The sequence below is a fragment of the Hemibagrus wyckioides genome, linkage group LG16 (genome assembly GCF_019097595.1).
Source record: "Hemibagrus wyckioides isolate EC202008001 linkage group LG16, SWU_Hwy_1.0, whole genome shotgun sequence".
NCBI lineage: Eukaryota > Metazoa > Chordata > Actinopteri > Siluriformes > Bagridae > Hemibagrus > Hemibagrus wyckioides.
In genome coordinates this window covers 16,364,262-16,376,698 of record NC_080725.1, presented here as the reverse complement: position 1 = coordinate 16,376,698, position 12,437 = coordinate 16,364,262, and the positions used below count along the sequence as shown (strand labels likewise).

General features: G+C 38.3%; 1 protein-coding gene across 4 annotated transcripts in view; it reads left to right on the top strand.

Annotated features, from left to right (window-relative positions):
• Positions 1 to 10,840, top strand: part of LOC131366982 (A-kinase anchor protein 2) — a 73,971-nt gene extending 63,131 nt beyond the window's left edge. For 2 of the 4 annotated variants that reach the window (XM_058412104.1, XM_058412102.1), the window contains exons 10-13: positions 159 to 2,319; positions 3,445 to 3,638; positions 4,634 to 4,672; positions 7,189 to 10,840. In XM_058412104.1, the coding sequence (XP_058268087.1) occupies positions 159 to 2,319; positions 3,445 to 3,638; positions 4,634 to 4,672; positions 7,189 to 7,299 (2,505 nt within the window). In that variant the 3' untranslated portion in view covers positions 7,300 to 10,840. The remainder of the gene's footprint in view (positions 1 to 158; positions 2,320 to 3,444; positions 3,639 to 4,633; positions 4,673 to 7,188) is intronic. The other 2 variants (XM_058412105.1, XM_058412106.1) reach the window with 2 other exon arrangements.
• The last annotated feature ends 1,597 nt before the right edge of the window (positions 10,841 to 12,437 follow it).

Below are 12,437 nucleotides of genomic sequence, written 5' to 3'. Positions count from 1 at the left end.
ATGACGGTCCTATGCAATGCTTCGTTTCAGCTCTGTACTGTGTGTTGATTACATATAAATAAAAATAATATGAAGAGCATATGTTATGTCCCAAAGATGGTGGCTCCATTTCTAGTATATGAAGCCTGAGCTCATTTTAGGTTTATGTTTATTTTCAGAAATCCTGCCAGCTCTCAGAGGATGACACTGAACTAAAGATCAGAAGGACCTCAGAGAAGAGCCTGAAGAGTGTCAGTTTCTTAGACCCTGTCAGTGTTATAAGTGAAGGCAAGATTGACATGGAGGTTGAGGTACAAAGCAAAAGTCAGCTTAACCATGCAACAAATGGCCAGAATGGTGTAAAGCACAAAGAAGTCCTGGATGAAGGAGAAGTTGCCCAGGAAATACGCTATCTTGACGAGGTGCTTGAGGCCAACTGCTGTGACACCGGAGCTGAGATGACTTCAAATGGAACTTATTCCCCTGTGCTCCAAGCAATATGTGTTGATGGAAATGGGCCATCTGTTCACGTTTCAGATGGGTCGTCCTCAATAAGTCATGACGTAGTTGTAGAAGGAAAACAACAGACCACCTATGTTGAAGAAAATCTGAATAGTTCCAAACCAAATGGTCATCCAGGGATAATGGGTGATGAGTACAATAGGTCACCTGATAATGAAACAATCAAGAAAGAGGCCCGATTTGAGCTCCGTCCTTTCTATGAAGAGAAAAAGCCATCTAAGCTTTTTGACACACCAACAGAGAAAGAAATAAGGGTGAAAAAGGTCAGGCCTTCAGAGGAGATTGCAGAGCTGGAGAGAGAACGCTTGGAGCTCATTCGCGATCAAGCAGTCAAGAAAAATCCAGGAATTGCAGCAAAGTGGTGGAACCCACCACAGGAAAAGACACTAGAGGAGGAGCTGGAACCAGAAAAATTAGAGTCTTTAAGAAGATATGAAGAGAGGAAGCAGAAGAGACCTGAAGCAAACCGAGTACCACAACCGTCCACTAAACAAACTGTCTCCTTTTTCCAGCCTGAAATGGGAAATAAGGAGGACATTGTGGTTCAGGGGATTGATTTTTCTGCAGCCCGCCAACAGTTTCTTCAGATGGAGCACAGTAAGCCACAACAGCAACAGCCAGGCACAAAAAGAAGTGTCTCTCCCCAGATATACTCTGCCAAACCATTCTCCAGAACGTCTGATATTGATAGGTCAAGCAGCACCATTACAGTCACCAGCCCTGGTAGAGTCACCGTGGAGGATGGTGGTGAAATGAATCATGTCAAAATTGAAAGGGTGTTTTGTAGTTCTGGAGATTCTCCCATACAAAGTAGGGACAGTATGTCTGACACTGAAGTTAAAAATGATGACTTCACCTGTGCCCGAGCAGTGATGACTATCCTAAAAGATGAAGACTCTGAATTGCACCAGCGATCCATTAACACTTCCTGTCATCCAGAGGAGCTAGACTCTGGATTGGATGACCTATCTCTTAGATCTCAGGATACCACTATGCTGGAGACTTTGTCCAATGATTTCAGCATGGATAACATAAGTGACAGTGGTGCCTCCAACGAGATCATGAGCGCATTCTTGGAGAACTCTCTTGGTGACTACTCTTTCCCAGCTACTCCACTGGCTACAACACCTATAAATGGGAAGCTGGATGGCAACATAAAATCACCATGTTGTCCGTATCAAACAGACAGCTTGACAGAGGACGAACTTGAATACCATGCAGGTGTCCTGGTCCAAAATGCCATCCAGCAAGCTATTGCACATCAGACCAACAAATGGGAACCACTCCAGGCTATGCAGCAGTCATCCCCAATCCCAGAGCGACAAGAAGAAACTTCAGAACCTTCACCGGTGACCCTTGAAGAGAAATCTCCGTACATACCACCTGATCCAGAGCCATCCTCTGTGGAAGAGGAGAAAAACGAAGCTCCTACAATTACTGTACAGGTCCCTACAGCTCAGGCAACTTCAGTCATTACAGTGAATGCTTACAGCCCCCCAAGTCCTTCTCCTCCACCAAGTGAGAAGCCAGAGTTCAGCTATTTCAGTAAGTACTCAGAGGCAGCAGAGCTCCGAAGCACAGCATCTGTGACTGCTGCACAAGGCACAGAAGTCACAGCAGGTCCTTTCAAATTACGCTCACGCAAGCAGAGGACTCTGTCCATGATTGAGGAAGAGATCCGAGCTGCCCAGGAACGGGAGGAAGAGCTTCGTCGGGAACGGCAAGCTCACATCTTGCGTCCCGGCATCAATCCCATTCACAAGCAAAAGACCAACAGCCTTCCAGCCAAACTAGTCCTTGGTGGGAAGACAGCTCCAGGTAAGCCTTCTACCTTCTGTTCATAGTGAATAATATTAGGGTAGCAGATCTGCTTCTTCTGCAGTTTAAGTGCACTCTGTCCTGATTCTTGTGCTAGCCTATTTCTTATAACCGTGTAAGGTAGATCTGCTTTACATAAAAGCCTTCTATATTCTCTGAATTAATTTTTATAGTATTGAGACACATGGTAAACATCTGTTAAATATGTATGATGAGTTTGAAATGACAGAAGATAACCATAATAAAATGGCCTTGAAGGGGAATGTTGAAAGTCAGTGATCTGATTTGGCCCCATATCAGTACCTTTACATGAATAGCCACAAGGGACACAGATTTTTTACAAGATAAAAGGATCATACTGACACGTGCACTACTTTAGAAATCCACAGAAAGTGTCCCAACATTTGACAGTTATCTAACTCTTTGAGTTTTCTATTTCTAGACTTTTTTTGGAATGTGCTGAGTTTATGAAAGTTGTATATATTTCGCACAGGTCAGCAAGTATCTGCTTTTGCGTGCTGTGTTTAAAAATAATGTAGTGGCTGCATCTATCATTCCACTGTCTGAGACAAATGACTGCTTTGAGTTGTTGAGACTTTGTGAGACTTTCAGTCTTTTATTTATTTGGCAGCAAGCTTTACAAAAGTTTGTAAAATGTAGGTTGATGGAAAACAAGGGAAGTGTTTCAAATCTTAATCGATTACTACCATCTAGTGGTGGCAGAATGAATTGCACAGTATTATTAAGAATCCCTTCTACCGTGCTGTTTACAATCGCAATGGCTCAAGGTCATTATAGGTCAGGCGGACACAAAGGATGCCTCTGTTCATCAGACCAGTATTACAGAAACTTCAGTCATAAGAAGATACCAGTACAGTTAGGATTTATCTGTCCTTTGGTTTTGTAATTTCTCTCCCAAACTATTTATTTTCTCTATATCCATCAGTAAAACTGTGCTCTCAGTCTTGAAAAATCTAGAAAATCGAACTCAGTGGTAAACATGATACTAACCGTTGGATCCATTTGCTCCATTAGCATTACTGACCTACTCATTAACTTCTTTCAATTAACATCACCATGCTTTTTTACCTTCATTTACATGCTTTTCTACTTCCATTGGCTCAGGTAAAATTGAAAAGATCCGTGTTGCCCCGCCAGTATCTCCAGCTTCTTCAGAAGGTGCACTCCCATCCCCTGTTTCTGATCTTGGGAGTGATGACTCAGGCGGAAGCCAGCGGCCTAAAAACTTCATGCAGACCCTAATGGAAGATTATGAGACACACAAAGTCAGGCGTCGGGAGAAGGCTGAGGACAACAGTGTGAGTTTCATAATGAATAGAGAAGTAGTTATTTGCATCATAGCAGTTCAGTATTCTCTACAGCAGGAGTTCTTGAGTCCAGTGCTGGGGACCCAAAACCCCTTATACATCTCATAAAGAGCTTGATGATTAGGATTGTTGGATCAAGGGGGTGCATTAGGAAAAATTAAAACTCTATCTGATAATCAGCAGGTCCCCAGAACTAGACATGAACCAGCTGTAATAAAATATATTTTAATGTCTTTATCTCACAAGGCTATTCCTTTAAGTTATATTTCCTCAGCTCACATTGCAATTTATTTGAAACAGGAAGTTTCATGTGTTTTGGTTAGCTCAGGAAGGGGTACTGTAGATGTGGTACTGGTGTTTTAAGCTTCAAATAAAACGCTCACAATGATTCTATTCACATTAAAGTGATGCAAGCCTGTGGCTTTGAAGGGCAATTCCTCTTTTACACCGCATGCGAGCTAAAGATTTTTCAGACAGGGAAAGGCAAGGGACTTTCCAGCTTAACACCAAAGAGAAGAAATTAAAAAAGGCCTATGAGGCACATACGACCACACAGAAAAAAGCTTTTAAAAAGGAGTTCTGGACAAACTGAGATACATTTGCAGGTAGGACATGTTATTGCCTTCCTGTTTTGTTTTGAATTAATTATTAGTCCCTCATGTGTTCAACTTATATTGGGACCCCCCTGAAGTAGATTTCCTAAATTCCCGTTTCAGTAAAATGCATTGCACCTTACTATGACAATAAAATGCCCATTCAGTGATTAGGCTCTTGGTGTAATTAGTGTAATATAATAATAATTAAAGTATACACAAATATAAATATAAATCCTTTTTTGGTGTCTTGATCAGAAAATGTATCTTATGTTATAAATATATTTGGAAAATGAAGAGCACTGTCCTTCTTCATGGAAAATATGCTTTTCTAAAGCTGCTCTCTTGCAAGTGTTTTTCATTGACTAACACTTCCTCTTTCCTTCTTGTCAGTATGTGCGTCTATTGCTCGCTAAAGATGTTACATCTGAGGTACTGGTACTTTGCTTGCCTGAAAACTTGATGTCTCCATCTCATGTTATTGCACGTCTTTCTTTGGCATTTTGCAAATGGCTGTGGCCATTTTGTGGTGTCAAACGCTTTGACATGCGTGTTACCATCTCAAATAATGATTCATCTTGTCTGTTGTATCATTTCTGTGATATACAGTGCTGAACATAAGTAGTCATCACCTATTTTAGAGTTTCACAACCTGAAACTGAAATTGACTGAAACGTGTACAACGTTGGAAGGTGCAGTGTTTGTGACAAAATGAATTAAACAGCTAAATTTGGTAGTGTAAAATTGTGAAACCACATTTGGCTGTAAGAAAAGCTGCAAGACTTTACAGATATATTTCTACAAACCACTCCAGTGTCATTTTAGCAGGTTTCTTCAGGTTTCTTCAGGCTTATCGTCCTGTTGGACGGTGGATCTTCCACTTTCAGACTGGAACAGGACTTTTCTTTTTGTATATTTGGCTCTTGCTGACGAAAAGCATTCCTAGAATATGATGCTAACATCACCATGCTACATGGTGAGAACGGTGTTTTCAAGGTGATGTGAAGTCTAAGGTTTCCACCAAACGCAGCATTTTGTGGTGATGCCAAAAATACATATTTTGATCTAATCAGACCAGAGAACCTTTTCTTTTTCCACATATTTGCTAACTCTAATATGCCTGAACAGAATTCTATATGGTATTTTTATTCTATAATAATGACTTAGGAGATAAACTCCTAAACTGAGCTATAGATCTCTCCAGCTCTTTCAGTTGACTGAATCTTTTTCTCTGAGACTTCACAATGCTGTTTGTTCAAGTATGCTTTCTAACAAACTCTGGGGAACTATTCCAGGGAAAAAAATTCTATAATGCAAATACAAAATTCAATTCCAGGTTGTTTGAAAAGTTGAAAACAAGATGGATACTTATGCACAGCATGTACTGTACAGATGCATTATTTTTTTATGCAAAGTGTTTGCACCTTGTTGTCCACCTTGCTAACACAAAGGAAAACATTCAGTCTGTTGCACGTTCTACCTAAACTTCCATTCCATTAATCTCTATCCAACATCCTCATTTCCCTCATATTATTGGCACGCAAAAATGAACAAAGATTGTCCAGTCTCATGTACCAATTTACCATTCTTCAGTATGTAACATTTCAGCAAATACTATAAAGTTTCAACACGGCAGAGAAACCCATGATTTGCGCCCTTGTGTTCGCAGTGCTAGATTTATTGTACGAGGTTTTTTTTTAGTATAGTTTGGACTGGACATTCCAGTTCATTGGAAAACAAATGTACAATGACCCCTGTGATTGCAAGACCTGGTGACAGACTGAGATGACCCACCTGGCGATCTGATGCAGCGTGTCTGTATCTGTTCCAATGCATTGTTTGTAATCAGCCTGTACAGCTCGTGTTTACAACTAATCAAGTCTGTATTGTGTGCTGTGGAGTGCATTGTATGATGTAGAGTGTATTCACAACGCCCCAGCTATCACAGAAAATTAGGCTCAAAGAGATATAGTGCTCTGTATGTATATATGCATTAACTGGGGAATGTGCATATGTGAGTGTGTTCAAATTGTCATAATATTACCTTTAATGAATTTATTTGAGTTAGTGCTTTAATAACCTGTAAACTGGCAGGAGAAAAGAAAACTGTAGGTATGTTGATGTCAGCGAACTGTTTTGACATGTTGTTGCATCATACTTTCCTGATTTATGTCACACTTTAACAACCACAAGTGAAAGTAGCCAAAATATTAAAAGAAGGAATAAACTGAGATGCTAAAGAAAAATAATCAATGGTGTGAGGTAGCTTAACACAGTGTTGGGCTACCATTACCACCCCGAAGTTGATTATTTTCCAAAAGCAGTGACATCCTCACTAAAGAGTTTTATTCTTCTTATACCACAGATATTTGAACACAATTAAAATATTTCATGTGTAGCATCCCTGAAATACATTATTTCCTGTTCTAGTTTGTGGAAACCGCCATTCCCTCATTTTCTTTTTCTTAAACTTAATGAGACAAAAACACGATTCATGATGTTACACAGAAAGCACAAAGATTTAGACTCCAATGTGACGGAAAGCTTACTGATATAGTGCTGATATTGGAGAGTCCTTCCATAAATGTGTCCTTACTGAAAGTTTCACTATATGAATGATTATGTGCCGCTTTGACAACATGTTTATTTTATTTTATTTTATTTATTGTCGGATTTAGGTGTGGTTACTTGGATTTTCATCTGCATAAGTCCCTGTTACCACATAGACAGCTACACATTAAAATGAATACATTAATAAAAACCTATGATTTACAACCAGCGCTGTTATGAAGAACTTGATCAATATTGTTTGGAAAAATTCATCAAAAATTTAAAAGCACTGTGGTATAAAATAGTTTAATGTGTTGAAAGGGTATACATGTTTTAAGCACATCTTCACTCCAGCCATACACACTAAAAACAATCTGGCTTTGTGTGTTCGGGGACAGGTTTTAGAGGCGACGCGCGTCACTCGCAGGAAAAGTAACATGGCTCTACGATGGGAGGCGGGAATCTATGCCAACCAGGAAGAAGCTGAGGAGGAAGAGGAGGAAGAGTAAAGCCAGCACCCTATTGTAAACAACAGGAAGAGTGAAAGGAAATCAAAAGTATGTTGGAGAAAACCAACCGAGTATTTATGCGGAGTATATGTATATTGCAGGAACAAGTAATCATTGGATCTCCAAATGATGACTGCAGAAGATCATCCAGTCGTGTAGTGGGATCTGTGGAAAGGTTCTCACTAAAAACTCAAGCGAGGACAATTTGGCATCCAAATATTATTGTGCTTTCTGTCTCTCTTTTGTTTCGAGCTTCTTCTTTTTTTTTTTTTGTTCAGTTGATGTGTGCAGTACTTTTGGGACATGTGCAAAGAAAATGCTTATTTTGGATTTTTGGATTGCTTTCCATTTTGTATAGTTGAGTATATGAAATGGTTTTGAATTGACCATGCCAAGTGATCCATGTATGGGTTTTTAAAGTGGTTTAGGAAAGAGGGTGCTGTGAAGTATCTCTATACATTAAAAAAAATAATTTTGTATTCAAATGGGAGCACTTGATTTAGTTGAAAGAAAAGTGGTGTGTGTTGTGGGGAAATTATGATGAGGATTGTCCCCAGTTTATCAGGTAGAGTGGGTTATGCCAGTTTCAGTCCTTTTTTTAAGCCTCTGAGGAGATGATTTGGGAATAGACAGTCACAAATGCAGCTTATGTTATTTATATTAGAGCATATTAGCACAACATACATACTGTATAGCACAATAGGTAATTGGTGTACACATAATTCAGTCCACTGAAAATAAAACAGTGGAGTGGGGATTTCTTTTTAGAGACAGAAAATGAAAGTAGGGCAGAGAATGGTTTGGCTCGAAGACTTGCGTCAGAACACGTAGTAGAACAAGTGTAGTGTTGTCCAGGTTTGTAAATGCACAATAGTATTGATGACATTAACATCATAAGATGACATTAACATCGAGAAATAATAAGGTTGCTTTTTAGCAGCCAGGCCAGACAGGAAATATATAAAGGAATAAGATTCAGGCTGCCACTATACTGTGGTAAAGAGCAACCCCAACCACCTAAACTAAATAGCAGATGTGTTCTACATATACTGTTTCAGTTCATGTATTTCCACTTTAACCAATTCTCTTTTGTATTGTGTGGCTGGACACAACAATCTTATACTATGTATGTTATCATATGTAATAGAATGTAGGTAAGATATATGGAGTTAATTGAGTACAGTCAGAGTTGCCAGATTGAGATGAATGTAGCCAGTTTAAAACAACCATCTGCTGGATAGTTTTTCTACAGTAGAACAATTCATGAACGAAGTCCCCCAATCTGGCAACACTGTGTGAGGACAGTGTGCTGTGCACCATATACAAGAGTTATGTATTAGCTTGTGTAAATGAACGGGACATGATAAGGAAATAGCAATACAGGTGTTTAGAGGTATTATCAATGAAAAATGAATTCCTTATATACCAAAACACTTTAACCAATCCCTCTCTCTGAAGTTTTATAGTAAGTAAACACTTTATCACTGAGCTATATGAACTGTTTCTCTTTTATACTGTGTATTTGCCTTGTTTTAGCGGATTTGATTAGAATGTGTAAATGCAATGCAGTGAAACAAATGTTATACGGAGTCTTTGTAGATAATTTTTATACATTTGAAAGTGGAAAGTGGGAAATGATGTTTTTTAACTGAAAAAAAAACAAACAAAAAAAAACACCAGCAATTTGAAGCATAATTAGAAAAGCACCGTCAGATTCGACCGTCCAGTTCGATGGTGGACTCGGATGCACACCGTCAGTAAGAAGAAGAATTCATTGCAGTGAACAAATCAGCAACATTATTCGAGAAATGTTCATGAGACACTCTCTTCTCTCACACTCACTCTCTCATCACTTCTTGATGTTAGCTCTGGGGTCTCAACCCACAAGGAATAACGCTATGGATTTTATTCCTGGAAGGACTTATATGACAAGAACACTAATTCAGGAGACTTTCACTTTTCCATTTTCTTTTATATACTTATAGTATAATACATGGAAATGCAGTATATAATACACTGCCTGTCATAATATAACAAATATGTGTTTTTAGATGGTGGGCACCACTGTGAGTGCAAAAACCATCTTTTTCTTTAAGACTGCATCCTGTGATGTGAAGAGACAAGACAAAAATCTGTACTGAAGTGACATTGTTGATTCGATGGTGACAAGCTTCAAAAGCATTTCATTTGCTGAACTTATCTCATAGATCAGGAGTCTTCAATCTTATCCATGGTGTAGTTGACATTTCATCCCAACCAAGCAGGAGCCACAGCTGATTTCACTCGTTTAATCAGTTCACCTAGTGTGCCTCCAAGTTGGCTGTAAAGAAAGCCTGCATCCAAACAGATAACATTGAAGATCCTTTGTTCCAGTAAAGTTATAATATCATGATCGTGGATTTGGACTGTGTGCTATAGAGGTCTGGCTGGATCTGACAGTAAGCGATGAATTAGGAACATCATGTTGAAAGACATGTTTCTTATTAAGATATTCCTTTATGACCTGGTCAGTAAGCAGGTGTTCTGAATGATCTAAGAGGGAAATATTTTTTCTTTGTGCAGTGAACTATTTACAGTGTATCTTTGAATGGAAAATAGTTTTATGGAGGATGGCATTTTATTACCATGTATGTGCATTTTTGCAAGATATAGCCTTTTGTGTGCATTTGTGTGAGTGTGCATGTGTGCTTGTGAGCATGGGCGTGTGTCCGTTTTTAGAGTTCCAGAAATATATGCAAAAGTCTTCAGGACATCCTGACCATCCTGAGTAGCAAATTGTACGCTAATCGATCGCCATATATACATACGAGCAGTTTTGAGTAGATAAATAAAATTCATCAAGAAGTGTTTTTCAAGCCTTCAGGTGGTTTGGTGTTGAAGCTTGGATTTTTCCAAAGATGTGCTTTCTTACAAAGTCTGGAAACAAAGCAGCCGTTTGCTTTATTATGACCTGAGGCTATGTTATGTAAAAAAAAAAAAAAAGTGTAGTGTAATAGAAAATAGGGCAGCAAAGGAAAACCTAAAAGGGCAGACAAGCTCTATAATACATCCAATTATTAGCAATGAGTTTGGAGTGCATTTGACTTTTTTCCAGTGCATGATATTTATATGGGGGAGCTTCTGATCAAACCAGTGGATCTAAAACAGTCAGAACTACAGAAAAAATGATTCTTTTCTAAAATTGTTAGATGCCCCCCCTCAGTCCACAGGTACAGATAGTTCATATAAGTACCTTTAAGATTTAAAATGACGCTTAGAAATACGTTATTATTTTTAAGAAAATGTTCACACAATGTTGCTCTGTTTGCGAATATACTCTTTAAAATTGGAAGCCACTTATTTTTGCAAGTAGCTTTTCCCTTTTCTTTTTTTTTTACTTGTGAAGTGGCAAAGTGTTCATTTTTTTTTTTTAAACTTCTGTTAATTCGTTAACCACTTATTGTATGTTAATATATTCTGCTTATGTTGTTTTATAGTAATTGTAAGGCTTACACTTAAACGCATATATAATTATTTTCTCATTAAAAACAAAATGCATAAACGTGATCTCTTTCTCATTAGGAACTTATAAACAGATCTATTAATTCTGTACTGTAAATGCATGTGTGTTTTGCCACAATGTTGGAAGAGCAACAAGGGCATAGTGTTTTTCGGAAATCATCAGATTGAAAATATAAAGCAAGCTTCATAAGATTATTGATCACAATATTCAATGTGGAGAGCTTATCGTGAGGATTTGTTCATTAGTATGGATATGTAAAGGTGCCAAATTAAAGAAGAAAGAAAAACAGTGGCTCTCTTATACCATGGGAAGTTGGCATGGTTTGGATGCACTTCTCACTTTTTACTGCAAATCAATACATAATTCTTCTGACTGAGTATATTTTTAACCTGAAATCATGTCCAACCTGATGGTAGTGGTCTTTTCCAGTATCCCATCCATAGGGCACGAATTGGGGTCATTGAATTGTTTGAATTGCAGTGAAGCTGTACAAACAACCCAACAAGACACTTTACATTGAGATTTCTTTTAATTCATCATCACTCTTTTTATAGTTAAGCCAATAAGAGCATTTTGCATTTGGTTTAACTTGTCGCTCAAAAAAATGTATAGATTCCTGTTACTTTCATTATTATAGCAATGTGATTTATTTGTTTGGTCCGTGTGTTAGGAAGTGCCTAGAATTCTTTTAGTTAATATCAACAAAAGCACTGATAAGGAAAGCCTTCTCAGAAGAGGGAAAGAAAATCTGAGAGGTCATTTTTAAGGTAGCAGCAAAGATATTCAGGTGTAAAGCAGTAACAAAACCCATTAAATATTCATGTTACTTTGAATCAATGCTTTGCACTTAAGGAGAAAAAAAAATCAGGACAGGCTGGTTCTGCGAAGGAAATTCCATGACCCTTCAAAACAAGCACAAATGCACGCACATTTCTCTGGATAGATATAATAGGTGTTTTGTGTTCTTAAGGCCATTTCACATAAACTCATCCTGCTGTCAAAACTGATGAATGAGGGTACATTTACAAGGTGGATCGTGTGTCTAATAATAGGTAAGTAATACAAACAAAAAACATTCAAGTGCTCATATCTCTGAACTGCCAGTTTGGGGACTTTTTCTGACACTTGACAGTATGCGACATGTTATAAACAAACGAGTGACACAGCAGTGGCTTCCAGAATTATATTATTAATTATATTATTTAGGAGTCTGCCTTTAACTCCAGATTTAACTAACTCGGCTGTTCTAGGAAGAGTCGTGCACTAATGTTGGGTAAGAAGACTTGTGGCACAGTTAGCATTCCTGTTTATCCCAAAGCTGTTCATTGTGGTTGAGGTCTTTACCAAACAACATCTTTATAAACCTCAATTTGTTCACATTTGGGCCTCCTAGTTCCAGCGAAGGGAAAATGTAACACTGTAAAATTGGGGACTTCCAAATTTGCAACAGTTTGTGAAACTTTCACTTATGGGTGTGATGGTCAGACATCTACAGTTGTAATAGTCAGGTTTTGCTTTCAACTTTAGGAAAGAAAGGAGAAATGGTTTTATTCACCATTTTAGTGTTAGTCTATGCCATATTAATTGATGTGGAAATAGCACAGACAGTTGAACAACAGCTAAATGAGTTGTGCCG